The 19,090-nt window shown below is 44.0% G+C and overlaps 1 protein-coding gene across 1 annotated transcript in view; it reads right to left on the bottom strand.

The window, feature by feature from the left end:
- Positions 1-19,090, bottom strand: part of FGD5 (FYVE, RhoGEF and PH domain containing 5) — a 473,217-nt gene that overhangs the window by 97,154 nt on the left and 356,973 nt on the right. The window contains exons 13-14 of the mRNA XM_086939254.1: positions 7,395-7,478; positions 5,984-6,063 (exon numbers count right to left, since the gene is read on the bottom strand). Coding sequence (XP_086795380.1) covers positions 5,984-6,063; positions 7,395-7,478 — 164 coding nt within the window. The remainder of the gene's footprint in view (positions 1-5,983; positions 6,064-7,394; positions 7,479-19,090) is intronic.

Consider the following 19,090-nt stretch of genomic DNA (forward strand, 5'->3'; position numbering starts at 1 on the left):
AGAAAGCATTACAAGGCCAGCCTATCCCTAGCAAAAAAACTATGGGATGAACAGCATTGGGCCGAACTAAAGGAGGCCTCGGGGGCTAAGGATTCTAGGTTATTCTGGAACATTGTTAAGTGGGGTAGAGGTGGAATCCCAGACAAACCCGGTAACAATGTCCCAGAGGGTGCCTGGGTAGATCACTTTAAACCCCAATATGCAGAGACTGCACAGTATAAGGGCATGGAAGCAATTCCATCTGTATATTCCACTGGGAATTTATTTACCCTTAAGGAAACTGAAGTTGTTCTATGCACTGTCCCCGGGGGAAGGGCCCCGGGTTTAGATGGCGTACCAGCTGATGTTTTCATTAATGATAAGGCGCGGTGGGCCAGATATATATTCCTTTTGGGAAATGCCATTGCGAAGGGATCGGTCGTCCCGCAATCATGGAAGGGAGCGATCATTATACCCATATACAAAAAAGGGGATAGGTCTCTTCAAGTCAACTACAGGCCGATAAGCCTGATTGCCACTGTCCAAAAAGTGGTAGGTAGGATGGTGGTTAACAAACTGATGGATTGGGTTGACGAGAACAATGCCCTATCCCCTTACCAGGCTGGTTTTCGGCGGGCCACTAGCACAGTTGACCAGGTGTTTCGTTTTGCTCTGCTACAGTGGGGGACAGTGGTGCTAGGCGAAGGCAGTCTGTATGTTGCTTTTGTCGACCTACGGGCTGCCTTCTACCTGGTCCCAAGGAGAAAGCTCTGGGCAGTTTTGAGTGAAATGGGTCTCCCGGGTGAGTTACTTACCCTGGTGAGGAGATTGCATGAATGCAACTTTGCTAAAATCCAATCGGTCATGCATGGTGAATCCTCTGCTGACTTCCCGGTTGAACGTGGAGGCGCCAGGGGTGCGCAATGGCTCCCCTGCTTTTCTCATTATTCATAAATGGGATTGTGGCCCGAATGTTGGACGCCAGTGTAGATGCGCCATCGTTGGCGGGCCTCAGGGTTCCGATCCTGATGTTCGCCGACGATACGCTAATTCTATCCAAAACTCCAGGCGGTCTGCAGCAAGCACTGAATATCTTCGATTCTTTTTGTTCGGAACATGGCCTGGAAGTCAATGTGGGCAAGACCAAGCTGATGGCCTTTGCACCAAAACGCAGACCCAGGCCAAAAATATTCTTGAACAATTGTTTGCTAGAGGTGGTTACTGTATTCACCTATCTTGGGATACAGATAACAAATGATTTGAGATGGTCCCAGCACATAGAAATGGCGGTCTTGAGGCACCAACAAATCTCGGGGCACTTCGGGTGGAGCACCAAAAATCCAGGTCCAAACCAATAAAACCTGTTTTGGCAGTATTTGAGGCCAAGGCTCTTGGGTCTGCTCTATATGGGGCAGAGCTGTGGGGCTTTGGGAAGCTTCTCCCCTTGCAGATCTCCGAGAACAGGTTTTTTAGGGGAATTACAGGACTCCCGCAGAGCACCCCCCTGATTCCCCTTGGTCTTGACCTGGGGAGGAGAGCAGTTAGTGACCTAGTGAGGTTGCGCCCGATTCTTTATTGGAGATACCTCTGGACTACCCCGGAGATCCTGCATTACGCAGAGGGGTTTTTAGCCATAATAAAGGCTGATATCTTTCATAGGATAGATTGGTCAAAAAATCTTAGGTCTTCCTTATGTGATCTTGGTATCTCAAATTTATGGGATAATCCAACCGGGGAGCTCTTTCCAAGCAAAAAAGCGATTAAAGATCTATATTGGGATCATGTAGCTGCAAGAGTTTGGAATAAAACTAAATCTGATTTCATGACGGGGCGTTTTGTGGTAGCTAAACTGTATCCAGTCTTAGAACCCTACTGGGACAGCATAACCAACCCTGGGGACAGGAAGCTTTTCTTCCAGTTAAGATCGGGTGCCCTTCCACTGAGATCATTGACAGGTAGGTGGAAGAGCTCCTCTGCCCTATATTGTCCAGCCTGTGGTGCATCAAACGAAAGTATAGGCCACTTTTTATTCTCTTGTAAAGCTTATGCCACCCCGAGGAAAGTTTGGCTAGTCCCTGTTTGTAAAAATCTAGGGACATCTAGGGGTGTAGAGGCCTTACGAATCATTTGTACCGTCCTCTACTTACATGCCTGTAGTTTTAGCAACAGCTAAGTATTTGGGTTGGGCATGGTCTATTAGACAGAGGGCTGTTCCCAAGAGTACACCGAATGGAGCATCCCTTCTGGCACCTGTGTAATTATGTATCAAAGTTTTTTTATCTACTTCGTTTAATTAATTGTGTATGTCTGTTTAATCTTTTCTAAACTATTGCGTTTAACGAGGAAACAACTGTTTATTGATGTATTTTAAATGTATGTTTGTGCTTTTATGAGATTAATCCTCGAATAAAGCTTAAAATTGATTGAAAATTGAATATTTTTGCCCTTTTTTGCAGTTTTATGTAGCGCTTACTCGACCCGAAGGCATTAGGGCGCTTTACATGCGCAGCAGTTTTCCGTAGGTCATAGGCCATCATGAACTGTTTTCGATCTACTCTCTGTAATCTGGAGGAGGGGGTGGGGCGAAGGAAGCAAATTAATGAAAGGTCGTATTCTCAAGTTAAAAACCCTCTACGCTAACGTGAGATTCACCCCAGGCCTGCGACCGTAGGCTACCGGCATCTGTGAAATAAGTTTTCACAGAAGCAGCCAGGTACTAAACTTATTGGATAACGGGGCACGTGTTTCTTTCTATTTTTTCTCATTTTGACTTCCGGTGACATTTGGCACGTAATTCGTGGCTTTACTCTGAATATATCTGCGGTAAGAAAGGTGTAACTTCCCCGAGCTTATTCCTGGAAATAGCTTTAGAAATACACAGTTTTTCTAAAAGCGAGTGTCAAACGTTGTCACGTCGTTGGCTAACAGCTAAGGCTAAACAATTTTTCAATACCCACGATACAGTCATGCTTCATGGCTGCTTGCAGGGTGCTTCAAAGCACTACAGGGGATTCCAAAATCAACGGAGAGATCAAGGTAGAGACGGGAGAAGCTCTGAGGGGTTGACATTGAAAGTTGGATTTTATTTCCTCTCTCTCGATACATCGAGTCTGCTGAGCTGACCTTTCACCCGAGAATTGCTGGGGCGCATTGTGGTGAAGGAGGGGGCACCCTCGGACTACCTCCAGGAGTAAGTTTCTCTTCTGTTCATTTATGTCACTGGAGCACAGCGGTGCTAGGCGAATTGGCCCGCCATCGCCATCGTTAATAGAAGACGGACAGACTATGGATGCAATGGGCTCCTAACATCTCTGGGCCCGGTGCCACAATACCTGATGCACTAGGGATAGCTTCGTCCCTGACTGGGCAGGACTGGACGTTCAAGGGTGTAAGTGGGATGAAAAAACTGAGTGGTCTCTCAAAAGGGCGTGATCGATGTAATTAAGGGCGTGGCTTAAAACATTTCAGCTAAAAATCTGTGTTTAGCATAGTGTGCCGCCCGACTGGTATATTGCCTCTTCTGTCATTGTATCCAGATATGTAATATAACATGTAACATTGCACTTACAAGAAGCAGGACTATTGGCTTTGCCAACGGTTGCAAAAAAGTGCAAACAACATAAATATATGTATTCTGATAGTGCTGTCACTCCAAATACATATCTTGGCTACATTTGCAGTTACAGCCCCGCCCCCCACACCCTCCCTCTCGCCGTCCCGTTGTCCGTGCCTTCTCCCATTGACTTAAAAAGAGCATAGTCTGGCCTGCCTCGAGGTTAACCCTAAGATTCTTTACCACGTTTACAGGGAGCGACAGGTAATGATAATCTGATTACTTCAATCAGGCAGTAGCCACTCCACTCAAAACACTATATGTGTTCAAACATTTTCTTGCAGCTGAGAACACTCCCTGTTTTACAACACATGTTGTGTGAGTCAGGATACCTGTCATGTTTGAGGCGGTTTACCAATCTGTTGTCACAAGGCCTCTGCTATTGTCACTAGCTCATCTACAGTGATGGGCTGCACGTAAAGTGGCTGAGCGTTACAGAACACACTATCCCACTGTTCTGGATGGGAGTTTTCTCTTTCAGTGCACAGCTATGGCTTCCCACGCATTGATATTGTGCAGGGAGGGAGTGTCCCGGTAAAGAGCTGTAGCTGGTCCTGTGGTGTATACTTCATCACACTGTGTATTACTCTTCCCCTTGTACTTAGTTGTAAAACTATTAATATTGTCTGGTGTATGTTAGCACTTGAAGTGTGTTTTAGAACCAATAGGCGCACCTCAAAGAACTATGTACTTCAAAGGTCATTATATCCATTGGTAAACTGCTGCATTTTGATGCATACACTGACATTTTAGCTCAGTGCACAGTGCAATGGCCAAGTGTGCTCTTTCGCTTTTAAAGGTAATACATTGAGATTGATGTTTTAAACAATATAGTTTGAGTGGAATTTTAGGAGATGTTTATGAAATCGGAATGACCAACAGTTCTGCTGCCGAAGTCCAAATCTAGTTTCTCCATCACTTGTAATGGCCATACAATATTGCACATTTTTTGTAGGCTATGTAACTGAGAATGTACAAAGGGTCTTTTGAGAACGCTGCTGGTGGCTGCTTGCTTTACATCAGCATCCTGGTATTCTGAAAACCACACACTACTTTGAGATGGGGTCTCTAGTGATGACCTATTTGTAACATAATTCATAGGATGCCTCACCCTCACAGCCCCGCACCCTCACACCACCTCACCCTCACACACCCTCACCCTCACATACCCTCACACACCCTCACCCACTCACCCTCACACACCCGCACCCTCACATACCCTCGCACACCCTCACACACCCGCACCCCTCCCCGTACACCCTCACTCCCCCTCACCCACCCTCACCCTCACATACCCTCACACACCCTCACCCACTCACCCTCACACACCCTCACCCCCTCCCCGTACACCCTCACCCCCTCATACACCCTCACACCCCCTCACACCCCCTCACCCACCCTCACCCTCACACACCCTCACCCTCACACACCCTCACTCTCACAGACCCTCACCCTCACACCCCCTCACAAAGCCTCACCCTCACACCCCCTCACTCTCACACCCCTCACTCACACCCTTACACCCCCTCACCTTCACACACCCCCTCAACCTCACACACCTCCTCACCCTCACACACACCCTCACCCTCACACACCCTCACCCTCACACACCATCTCTCACCCTCTAACCCTCACACACCCTCCCTCACCCTCTCACCCTCTCACACCCTCACTCACCCTCTCACCCTCACACACCCACACTCACCCTCAATCACCCTCACACCCCCTCACCCTCACACCTGGCGCTCTGTGTGAGTGTTGCTGTGTGTGTGTGTGTCGCTGTGTGTTGAGTGTGTTGCTGTGTGTGTGTGTGACGCTGTGTGTGTGTGTGTCGCTGTGTGTGTGTGGCACTGTGTGTGTGGCACTGTGGATGTGTGTGTGGCGCTGTGTGTGCGTGTGGCGCTCTGTATGTGTTTGTTTGTGGCTCTGTGTGTGGCTCTGTGTGTGTGGCTCTGTGTGTGTGCGGCTCTGTGTGTGTGTCTGTGTGTGTGTGTGTGTCTGTGTGTGTGTGTGTGTGTGTGTGTGTGGCTCTGTGTGTGTGTGTGTGGCTCTGTGTGTGTGGCTCTGTGTGGGTGTGGGGGTGCAAATGCAATAGGTCTCACATTTGCGAGAGATTAAGCTATTGGTATTGTAAATGACAGTGCTATTTATTTATCTGTTTTCAAAACAAACACATAAATAACAATTTTGTCATTTACAATGCCAATAGCTCTAATTTTGCAAAGGCGATACCGTTGCATTGTAAATGCTTGTTTTTTAGGCCACTTGGATGGCTACTGGGAGATAAAAACAAGAGATAGTACTTCTCTCCTATCTTTATTTTTTTTTAGAAATGTTTAGTTTTTGTGTGTGACCTTCACTGAGAGATTAAGGCCAAGCTGTTGACCATACCTTGCTGACAGAGTCAGGCAGCAGTCCATGCATTCCACTCGCAGCACATTTTGGGTTTTTTCCACAATTGGGCGGCTGACCTAGAAGAAAACAAGAGCTATCATTCCCTGTCATCATTCCAATGGGAAAAAAATCATTTATTTTATGAAGTCCATTCACGTACGTCAAGGCTACAAACTTCCACCTCTACCATGGTGCCTCCACCCCTTTCCTCCCTTCCATCCCAGTGCTTAATTTGAACCAGCACTCATTCTTAAGGACCGGCAATTATTTTTCTACATCAGATATTTATCAAAAGCAAGAGAGGGAAAAACACTTTGATCGGAACGACGGAGGAAGAGAAAGATGGGAAAACCGTCACAAAGGGAGAACGCAGGAACCTGCAAGAGCGTGATATAGGGGCAGGGAGTGTCTAGTCGTGGCTAAATGAGGTCTGAGGTGTATTTAAAACTACCAGCCTTGGTACTGATGCGCCGACATTTAACTGCATCTGCCGCTGGCTTCTGGGCAGAGCTTCGGGCACCCGAACAGCTTTGTGCCCACTTTGCGTAGCCCCACTACGCGAACTACGCCCAGGCTTAACTTCTTGTGCAGGGTGGGAGGGGATAGCTACAAGCTGCACCTCTTGCCCTACACCCCCCTCACCTATCACCTCTGCAATTCCTCCACTTTCTTCTGTGTCACTGGGAAAGTTATAACAGTGACACACAAGCACTAGTGAAATCACTTTGGTCTGGAAATGACATAAACTGGTCAGGCGGAAGTGACATCACAGGAAACTCGTGCACCAGTAAAGAGTGAAACCTTTTGGATGTTAACAAATGCCACAGCATGCACAACACACATTTTCCTCTAATGCGAAGGTAATAAATGTTGCAAATACAACCGGAAACGGAGTAAAGGCACATACCAGAAAAAAAGAAAATAAATATGTGTTTGCGAATTGGTTCAGGTCTCACAAGGGGACGCTGGACCATTGCATATACCAAGCGTGTTGCCTGATACAAATAAAAGTCTTATTGGTCGGACTGCACATCCATTTACACGTTTTATGGTCTGTTGGTCGCTTTTTACTGTTGATTTCCTTGATATATTACAAACATTGCCTGCAGCATGTGCGTCTTTACCAGTCCAAACTCCCCACATTTGCAAATGTGGGGTACTTTTTTTTTTAGTTTTCTGATTCACTCCAAAAGGGGCTTTATTTTGGTGCCCCGGTCTATTTTCTGTTTTAGAGCCACCCTCGCATAATCGAAAAGCAAAACATTGAAAATACTCAAAACTGGGCACTAAACAATGGACATAACTGAGCTGATATTAAGAGCATTGCACCAAAAAAAATAATAACAGCTTGAGTTGTTCATTAGTAATCCTTTTTTTATCCCCCACATTCACTCGAGGTTATCTTTACCCTCATGCCAGCGATGGACAGAGTGTTCTTGAGCCTGTATTTGCCATCCTTCTGGGGGTAGGTGTAGAGAAGGACATCATTCATCTGGAAGAGAGGGAAAGAGACAGTTGTAAGTCACCTGGGGAGTAGGGACAGTGGAGTATGTTTGTTGTACTCCGTTGCTAGCACTGAAAAAAGTCGAACCTGCACTTTGAATAAACGTATTTTTTATCTGAAATAAAATATTTTCACGATATAGGACCGGCCTCCATCGATCGCCCTGGTAACTATTCATTCTTGCACTAGCATTTCCGGGTTACAGAGATTACACTGTTGTAATTTTGCATCATTATCTACACTTTTGACAATAGCAAAAATAAAGCTTGCTCCAAAGAAATCTATCTAGTCTAATATTCTGGTCCTAACATTGTAGTCTTCCCTTGGGGCAACCTAAGTAATCCAAAAATGCTGGTGCGAATATTGCGACAGCCCTCCTTGCAATCTATATAATCAGAAAATGTTTGTGTAACTATTGTGCCAGTCAGTGCTTGATTTGAGTTGGTGGTTGCGGGTGTGACCCACTGGCACTTATTTTTCCTCAGACTTTGACCAAGAGCAAGAGAGAAAAGCACAAAAAGGAGAAAGAAGGAAGAAGAGAAAGGCAGAGAAACAGTGTAAAAAAGGAAAATCATAGATAAAAAAGATCCTGCAAGAGTGAGATAGAGGCAGGAATTGTCTGATGGTGGATTAAAGAGACATGATGTAGATATTGAGACTGTGCGCCGTTGGTATTCGGCACTCTGATGTTCGTTAGCGCCAGACCCAGGCTTCTGAGCAAAACTTTGGGTTCTGGAGCTTAGGGGCCGACTCAGAGTTTGGTGGTCCGCTGGACCGCCAAACCTGTGATGGCTACTACAGCACCGGTGGTCCGGACCACTGTATTACCAGTTGGGCGGTTGGACCGCCATAGGACTGCTACTACCACCAGGGATCTGCGATCCCTGGAGGTCTTTCAGCCGTCTGAGGCCCGCATTATGCTGGCCGTGCCACTGAAGCACTGCCAAGCATATTACAAGTTTCCTCTCTTCCACAGTTTTCATGGTGGTGAGCCTACCGGGAAATAGTGTGGCATTGTGGAAACGAAGGGGCCCTTCAGGTCGCCTGTTGCCTCAGGGCACAGGGATGCATGCAGGGAACACACATTTTTTGTCCATGCCGTGCAGGAAAGTGCTTTGGCAATCCCAATGCGGTGCCTTTCTAAGACATTTGAAAGGCACAGCCATGGGCCCGACACTGCAGGAGCGCCAGAACAGTTTTCCAATTGGAATATAGCAGGCGGCCAGACTATGGTTCTGGCGGTCTTGGAGCGGGGGGCTGACGTGGCGGCCCGCTCCAAGACCGCCAAACTCTTAACACCTTCAGCGCGGCGCAGATTCCTGCGCTGTGCTGAACGTTCTAATGAGTCAACGGGCTCATGACGGAACGGTTCCGTCATAAGCACAGGCCAACCGACGCTCATGACGGAACCGTTCCATCAATAGAATCGAAGGGGTTAATCAGGCCCTTTTCTTTTACAAATCAAGCACTGGTACTAGCACTCAAGACCAATCTATGGAATTCAGAAATGTTGCCAATATTGCCAGGTTCTGGTTCACTATAGATAATCTGCATCAGGTATTTATCAACATTCCAATAACAAAACGTTCAAATCAGGCATCATATCGGCTGGATGTTTCATCGCGTCTTACACCACAGGTGTTGCACAAATTGAGTCTAACTTGCTGGTGGGAAGCAGATTCTAATGTATGCATGTTGATACACAGGGCATGCTGTAATATTCCCATTACCAAACCAGGAATTTGCAATTTGCACACTGACTGGTTTGAGGATTGGAATGCAATTTGTTATGTGACCTACATTATAATAGATGACATTGTAAATTGTACACTGGCAGGGGTTGCAACACAACCTGCCTTAATGAATAATTATGAGGCAGGTCACAGTTTGTGACCCCCGGTGATTGGCTGCAAATGCAGATATGGAGGCATGAAAGGGACACCAGACCCACACAGCTGCATTTGCATTACTAAACAGGAATGTTCTTTTCATAAATAGAAGCCTGGTCTATTAAAGGGGCCTGTGCGGCTTTAAACAAAACTCGAGTTTGGGAAAACAACAGGGGGAGCAGGAGTTTTCCCGTCGACCCCTGCCTGCTCCATAACCCCTCCCACCGAGGCCTAGATGATTCACAAAAGGAAAGGAGTCCCAAGGAGGCACCTTCCCCAATCTGAACAAGTTACTCCAGGGTCAGTAACGCTTTGATGGTTTCCGAATGCAACTGTGTTCATAAACAATTGATAGATTCAGGGTTTGAGTCCGGGTACCACGCGAGTGGACGCGTCCCCCACTTATTTTACCGGGAGCTCGATAACTGGAGCAAATGGAGCCACACATTCACTCTTTGGCCTCTCTGGGGCGAGATCGGAGCTCATTCAGAACGTTGCTCGCGCGCTGGCTTCTCTGGTGCAATCGCATCTAAGGGGTTAGCGAGGGGGGGAAATGAGTATTATGGTGCAAGCCACCTTTTGTGACGTCACTTCCTGTCGTGACGTTAGCGTCCCCCCACTTCTTTTTCTCTGAATCATAAATAGGAGGGGCACCGATTTCCCTCCCAGCATTTTCGTGATTCAGAAAGGACTGTAAAAGCCTTTTCCAAGTCAAAAAGAATTTCCAACTCATGTAAGGGCTTTTGAACATTAAGAAAGTTCTTTTGCTGTAATTTTGTGCATCTCAGGGTTTGCAATTGCAAAAAGGATTTGAACATCAAGCCCACAGGTTTTAATTAGTACACCAGCCAGAAAATTTACCCATAGCGACTCCAAATGTTCTTCACTGCCCAAAATCAACCCATTCATCCTGTTAATCTTTAAAGTATGTTTGTGCCAGGCTGTTGCTTTTTGCACAATTTTCATTCTTAATGTTCACATGTGACATCTTGCAAACACCCTCCATATCATTATGGACGTGGAACTGGCATTCCCAATGTGAGCATTGACATGAGGGGATTTAAAGCAGTCATTAATTTAAGAAAGGGTTTGAAAGGGAAGGAGTGAAAGGGGGACTGGCCTCAGGTAATGCTAGAAACAACAAAGGGAACTTTGAGGGTAATCACAAACATATCAACTTCAATTTTCTACTCTGAATACACATATAAATTCACTCAAAAGAGAAATTAATCAACCAACCAAAATCGAAGGGGCGGTGTAGGCTTGGGGCTAGTACATTAAATACACTTTGTGTGACTCAGGTCTTTTATGTTTTCAAAGAGCCACACTCATTGGAAGGAAGAGCATGACTTATCCAGACACTACTTGTATGTCTTTAAATGACTGAGATTTCAAAGGAACCTATTTGGCTACGGGTGTTGAATTTATCTCCATAAAAGTTTATTACTGATTTAAAATCACACAAGCCAAATTAACAAGCATTGGCAACCCAATAGTTCTGGGCTTAATGTGCTAGCAAATTCATGTTTTATAAGCACATTAACTAATGCATATTGTATATGCAAATTTAAGCCAGATAGTGAAATGAAAGGTGGACTGTATTAAAGCCTCCCTTGCCTTTAATACACTGCTGTTTTTAGGTCGACCCTGGGCAGCGCATGCGCTGCTCTGTGGCATGCTGTATTGGAGCATGGAATAGAAGCCCCTCCCACTCCCCGCCCATATTTGTTATTGGCTTGTGTCATTGTCCTTCTTAAATGCTGGCTTCTGATTCATTAATACTCTTGTTAGTCCCTCTTTAGTACCGCCTTGTTTTCATTTGTAACCTGTAACAAAAAGGATCCGTGGATGACGGTTGCCAACTGGGAGCAGGAATACAACTTTGGCTCACTAGTTAGGTACATTTTTAAATATCACTTACACTACTCCCCCTACACTGCACTACACATATCCTCACAAAACGCGAGTCACAGCACGCCTCAAGCAGTAGATGTTCGGGATGGCCCCAATGATGAAGCATGTCACCTAGGGGCAACCCTGAGTGAGTGAGGGGACTCAATAAAATAAAATGTTCCTTTCGGCTAACAGAGGTTGTTTTCCACCCAATTGGTGAACCACCCGTGTGTCCTTGGCTAGGTTCTTTTGATCCGTCATCCACTGATCCTTTTTGCTAAACTTTGAACACATAGGAGGGTGAACCTAGCCCAATCCTCCTTCTCCCCCTGCTTTTGATTCATTTGTAACCTCCCATGAGGACTGGCCCTTTTACTTTTTTTTAGTCTGTAAGCACTATTTTCTTTAAAGTTTCTCCCACTGCAGGCAAAACATGCTTTCCTGCAACATTCGGCACGCCATGCGCGCATTCACTTTCCGAGCATCCTGGGCAATGGTGGCTTCTTCTTTGAATAGGTCTTGCATTTACAAGAGTTTGAGCAATTGGCATTGTAAATGACAATACCTTTTATTTATGTATTAATTAGCCAAACAGATAAATAAAAGGCCTTTTCATTTACAATGCCAATAGCTTAAACTCTCGCAAATGCGAGACCTATTGCATTGCACATGCTTGTTGTTTCTATAGCCCAAAAATGTTCTGGTGGCAAGGAAGACTTCATTGTAGTCCTTCTTTAGATTCAATGAAATAGGAACAAAGCAGAGACTATAATGAAGGCTCCTCTGCCACCCGGCTTTCTTCAGGCTTAAAAATTGTAAGAGAAACAAGTTGAAGGGAAGGGCGACATCTGTGCAGCCCACCTTTAGTGTCTATGAAATAACTAGTCCTTATGAAGTGAGCATCAAATGAGGAGGAACAAGGAGCACACAGGCAAGGAGGGGAAAATGAGAGGGAAGTGCAAAGTCAGTGGACTAATGCATCCATTGTAGAAATCTGTTTGTAGTCTGAGGGTCACAAGTTTGAATTCCGGTGGGCCCACTCAGCCTTACATTTTTCAGAGGTTGATAAATTTGAGTAGTTTTGCGCTGGAAATAATTAGCACCTGAAAGACGCCAAGAGATGAGACAAATGGTGGATTATAGTAATTGGTATTATTAGTAAGAAAGATAGCTACAGGAAGTATGGGCATTATCATAATAGATAACAATACCCACTGGACCTAAATGAGAAATGATGTCTATCTGGTTTCCATGGGTACAGAAATGGACAGCCCAGTGAGCCATTACTGTAAAAGGATTAATGTGTAAAAGAGAGGTTTAGAAGACATATAAACCACTAGCTTACATTAATCTTGATCTACTGGTGAAAAGGTTGTACCTCTTGGTCAATTTGTCACTTATAATTACTTGCTTTGCAAATTAATTGAAAGCTAATATTAAACCACACCCTTTATTTACAACCTCTGGGCACAGAAACCTATTCTAGAGAAGATCATGTCAGTTATTTATGGGTGAGTTTCCCCATAAGATGTATTATGCATTGATCGGCCATAGAATGCATCCATTAGGCATTTGCAATAAGAAACCACATTTCACACACTTTCAACACTCCCCCTTGGCTGGCAGTGATAGCAAAAAATCTATGCAAGGTACCAGGTCCTGTATGTCATCTGTGTCCGAAAGTAATACATATTTGATACTTAAGGGCCTATAAACAAAAGCTTTTTTGAAATATATAAAATGTATCTCTATTAGTACACTTTCGGGTACTCTTACATTGCTTTGTGAATTAGCCTCAAAACATCTAAAATGGAAATAAAATGGGTTTCTTCAGTGAATATTGATATACAATTAATATAAATAGAAAGCACTGTGGACCCTGCACTTTCACAAACAGGGAGTTGAACATTTTGTGTCCGATTCACAAAGACATGTAAGATGATGTAAAAGAGTCCTCCTGCAGTACTACTTCTCATACTCATAAATGCTTTTGCAGCTCTCCTGTATTATATGTCCTTATGCCCACGCCTCTTGAGGTAGCTCTTTTCTTTGCTAAAACCTATGTTCAAGGAGGCTCGGACACAAATATCAAAGGACTGGGCCATTCTTTATGTCCTAAGATATAACTGAGCAGCATATCATGACAATGAACAAACAGCCAGATTCATCAAGCGAAATGCGCTCGCAAAAGGGCCAGATTCTGAGAATCTGGCCCTTTGCGAGTGCAATTTTTGCATTTGGGATTCATCATCCCAAATGCAAAAATCGCTAATAAAGAATTTCCCAAATTTGCGAGGATTAGCATTTAAGGAATCTCTATTAGAGATTCCTTAAATGCTATTCATGAAACATTTAAAAATTGCGAATTCACAATTTAGGACCACTATTTACCACAAAGTCAAACCTCGTGGTAAATAGCGAAAACTTAGAAAAATGTATTTAAATGCATTTTTCTAAGTTGCATGTTACACACACACATGTCCTTTGGACATGTGTGTGCACAACATCAGTGTAAATTCACATTTCAGGGGTGCTACAGGGTGTCCTTTGGACACCCCTGCACCCTTGAAATCGCAATTTCATATTGCGAATCGCTATTTGTGATTAGCAAATTGCTAGTGTCTTCCCATTCAATCCTATGGGCCTCTAGGCCCATAGGAATGAATGGGGAGATATTCCTTAATTGCGACTAGCAATTTGTGAGTCGCAATTAAGGAATAATTAGATATCGATATTTCTTGAGTGATTTCTTGATGAATAGCATTTTACTATTCCTTAATAGCGAATCGGTAAATTTCGCTATTAAGGAATCGCAAAATGTGTTCTTCATGAATCTGGGTAAAAGACTTTTATTTATCTCCTATGTAGAACGTTTTCAACCACTATTTTAGCTTCTGCATTTTAGGTTTCATCCTCTTTTTACATTTCTTTGCATCTTTTTTTATGATTTATGTTTATATATTGTTAATATTTTAAAACAAATATTTTGTGTTCGTAACAGTTTTTATCAACAAATGCCTTTGTCAGCTAGCACCTGCCTATTTATGAGGACAAATAAAGCGTTGTGTTCCTGACAGACCACTTTGGTGTGCTAACAGCTGTCCAATGTAGCTAACCTTTACAGAATCTGCTACTGGAGTGACTGGAGTGGAGCTAACAGCTGCAGTGTTAAATGTTTTACTATCAGCACCATAGTTCAAGGAATTAACTATTCATTTTACAGGGCATTGTTCCCAATATGTTAGCCAAAAGTCACCCACAGATGTGCTTATGAAAGCTGAGTATAACATGCTGTTGAAAGTTGAGCAGTTATGGTGTGGGCTTCTGCATCAGGAAATACATGTACTGTTAATATTTACTGTTGGACCTTATTACATTCTGAGGGTTGTAATAGTGCACTGGACAAAAACCATAAGCCTTGTTCAAGCATGGAAGTCGATGTGCTATGCCTCGGCGGAAACTCTGCCCCTATGGAATTCACCTTTTATTGGTGGAAATATCAACCTGTGATGGGATTGTGAGTCTCCACCACTCTAGATTAGGGCAGTGGAGACTACCACTGGAGAAGTGTGGCTCAATGATTCGAGCGGCAGACCCTGATGCAGAGGTCTAGCCCGGGACCAGGGTTCAATTCCCCGCCTCTGCGGGTCTTGGGCTCAAAATTCCACGGACCTGATAATTCTCGCCTCGGTGCCTATTCCAATCATGGAGTCCAACTCTGCAACTCTGGGCAATAGCTTGCTTAATCTCCACAACGGCCCCCACAACGCTAAGGATGCCTGGCCTCCACCTTGGGGGTGCCCAGGAGTGGACGCCTCACAGGGAAAGCCAGGATGGGTTCCACAGCGGTATTCGTACAAGCGCCTTGAGACCCTTGCGGGTGAGTAGTGCGCTATACAAGTATCAATTTACATTTACATTACATTACATTTACTACAATAGAAATTGTGCCTTGTAACTTCACTGTGAACTTTACAATTGGATTCTCTGCATTGGATGTGGCGATCTCTGCCTCTGCTGTGGAAAACATTGAATGGAAGAGACTAGGGAAACAACATTCCCCAAAACGAATTTGCTCACACTTGAGAAACATTAATCCTACAGGCAGATAAATAGACTCAATACACTTTCTGGGTGGAAACATCCACTCAGTAGTAGAGTTGTGAGTCTCCAGCCCCTTATATGAGGGAATAGAGACTCTTACAATAGAAAGTATGACCTTAAAACTACTACTAATAACTATGCAACTGGAGATTAGACATGCGTTTGTAGGTGGAGTTCTCGGCTTTGGGGATGGAGCTATGGAATTATCCAAATGGAAAAGACCAGTGAAGCAGCATTCACCTGACCTAAATCACGCACACCTGACAAACATTAATTTTGCTAGCAGGTAGAGATACCCCACTTCCGGCTACCCAGTAGCACTGCAAGTCTCCACCCGCTTACCTCAGTGGGTGGCGATCCCTGCAATGGAAATTGTTTCTAGCAACTTTACGATCAGATTTCAGACTGTAGACAGAGTATGCAACATTGGAGGCTTAGATGTCTACCTATGCTTTGGCAAACCCAAAATGGAAAAAACTAGGAAAACAGCAATCACAAGAGTAAATAACACAACCTGGCAAGCATTAACCCAGCAAGCACATAAATAAAGCCCACACCCTAGGCTCTGCCCTCTTTGCCTTGAACTGTGGGACTTTGGTGAAAAAACTTTACAGCTACACTGTACAGGATGCAGCCACCTCACTCAAGAGGCAGAGGAACTTCACTGGTGAGGAGAGAGGTCTTGTACAGACCTTTATTGTAGATCGCTACAGATGTGTATATGGTCTGCCTCATACATCCCCAGTAGAGCAGAGAAAGCGGCCATGTGCAAGAGCTGAAGGACCATGTCATTGCATTGGGGCGGAGCTAAGCATCATTGAGGACCTAAAAAGTGGCCGTAGGAGAGGAGACGAGTGAAAGATGCAGGTGGCAAGGGCTCTCACAGGACATGATACCAGATCCCATCTCTGTCTCATCCTGTTGATCAAAGTGTGTTCTCCGTCATGCACCAAGACCTCCTACGTGGCCTGCCTGTTCTGGGAAATCTCATGATGGCAGGTAAAAAGCAAACCCTTCTATCTTTCCACTACATCACTACTCCTCACTAATTTGAGATTTTCCTTCCCTTCACCTATAGGCACACATCTCACAAATGTGATTTACACTCAGCTTTAAGTCTCCCTGTAGAATGTAAGTTAATAATACTAATGTTACCTTGCAGGTCTTGTGTTGTTCGTCCATTTGCACCAGACTGGTCACAGACAACAGATAGATGTCAGAGCCTAGTATATTAATTGCCAGGTCAATTGAGATTTGTCTAATCATACCAATCTCTCTGCATAAATATCAAGATATTGAACATATTATGGTAGAGGATGTGGCATAACAGCCAAGCTGCTAACTTTGGAGCTGGGGAAACAGGGTTGCGTCTCAGCATTGGCTCCAAGTTCTGTGATTCTGTGCAAATCACTTAATATCCTCATCCTACAAAAAATAAAATGAATGTGTCCAATACTTTTGGGTTCACGCTATAAAAAACTGCAAAACAAAAAAAACATATTAAGCCATAACACAACGGCTCCAGTTTCAGCAGGTCTAATTTTTGATCTTATATATATGAAGTCATTGTTCTTATGTCACAAAATGCATCCTTCCATGTGTCTGCTTCTTTGGTAAGTGTACGTAAATGTCTGTTTCCATTAGCTGTATCCACCCATGTTCTCCATTGCAGTGAATCGTTGGATGGTACATCCTTTGCCACAGTAACTAACACGTTCTCATATCATGTCTCCACCAACTGGTACATTTATTAGGTCAAGCATTCGAGACCTCTTGTATATACTTTAGTATATACTTATTATATACTTAAATGTGTATTTACTTTGTGGGCTCTGGAGATCAGCCCTAGGACTTGTCTGCTTCCGCTTAGGGACTTTTTTTCTGTTCAAATGACTCTATTTAACTGTCTTGATAGAAAACGACCTGCTGAGGTCAGTAAAATACCAGAATAGTTTTCTGCTGAGGGACTTTCTCTTTTTTATTTTTCCGGCAACTGCCTCTATTTAACTTTCTTGATAGAAAACGACCATCAGAGGTCAATAAAATACCAGAATCACTTTAGCATGCTCTAGATTCCAGTCCATAGAAATTGTCTTCCACGAGCACCCATAGACAATAATATGTTTTTCAAATCTTGTATTTTCAGTGATATGACCACCGATGACCCTGATTCTATATTGAAAACAGAGCTTTGTACTATACCATTCCCGCTGAAAGGCAATATTTCTCTCTATGTGTTTCCATACCTGGCGTGTCACGCAGTTTGGTGCTTACTTTCCCTCCATGTTAAAGAACAGTAGATGTTTCAGCACCCAGGCGAATGTGCTGCATAGCTAAATACATATAAGGTCCCAAAGGAGAGACCAATTGCATTGCAAATGCTTGTCTCAGTAGATGTCAGCTAGAAGAGTACTTTGTTGGTGTTTATCTACTGTGTAAAAATACTGTGTTAAGATACAATCATATCATATGTTTTGGAACGCTCATTGTTCTGTATGTCTCGGATGACATTAATCAAATAGCCCCACACAACAGCGACACCAGGCAAGCAAAATCTACCATTTGCCAGTCAGGAAAATGACCTGTCTGATTTTATGCCATGCTGCATTACTCAGACGGGATTCTGGCCCCCCATACGGCTGAGGATATTTTAGAGGCTCCCCTCCCCAAAAACGAGGGACCTCTCTTCTCCATCCTCCGCCATTGTGGGTGATTCTGGAGCAAATGGATCAGCAGCATGGAGAGGATTGTGTGGTGGTCCCTGATTGGCTCAAGAACACCCCTCTTCCTGTTCCTGTATGCCACCTCTTGGTTACTGGAAATCCCCACCTCCCCTCTGTAGCCCCCTCCCCCTCTGCTACAGAGACTGCCTCCCCATAGCAGAGGCAGAGAAATCTATCATGCAGGTGGAAAAGTAGGAAATTAAGCAGAGTGAAGGACACAGCATGTATGGGGTTCTAAATGGCCCACTAGTGCTACCCGACAAACAAAATATATTTTCAATTAATTTTAATAATTAAAGTAGACAAAAGTGTATATTAAGATACGTTAATATAATCCTACATTTGTAATGTATCATTGTCTGTACAGTACAAGTGGGCGGTATTGATGTGAGTGTGTGTTAATGATGGATGCAGTAGTAATAAATAATTATATATGGATGGATAATATATATATATATATATATATATATATATATATATATATATATATATATATATATAATATCAAGCACGTCTTCTGAGTCACTGGAAACAAGACGAGGCAAACCCGTTTTCTGTGCAAAATTATTTATTGGTGCCCGACACCAACACCGCCACTACGCGTTTCAGCCCGAAAAGGGCCTTGATCACATGACGATATATATATATAGTTATATAATTATATAATTGCATGTTTGATATTGAGATCATGGTATTTAAAAGTGGCACTTGAGGATGGTATACCTGGATAGGGACATTGTCTATTGTTCATTAATGACTAGACACAGCCCAACCACTGTGGTGCTGCATCCGAACTAACATCTCAGGTGAAATGTGAGGCTGCTCGTATGTCATGCACTTATAGACCCTGTCTGATGTTCTGAGTCCCTCAATGGAAACCTGGGTGGGGCCTTGTTTCAGGAGTTCTGTTTACAAGTTAGCCCCATCGTATGGCGATGGTGTGCAGCACACAGCTGGCTTCCATAATCTTGCACACTACTTTGGCGAAAAC

The sequence above is a fragment of the Lissotriton vulgaris genome, chromosome 9 (assembly GCF_964263255.1).
Source record: "Lissotriton vulgaris chromosome 9, aLisVul1.2, whole genome shotgun sequence".
Taxonomy (NCBI): domain Eukaryota; kingdom Metazoa; phylum Chordata; class Amphibia; order Caudata; family Salamandridae; genus Lissotriton; species Lissotriton vulgaris.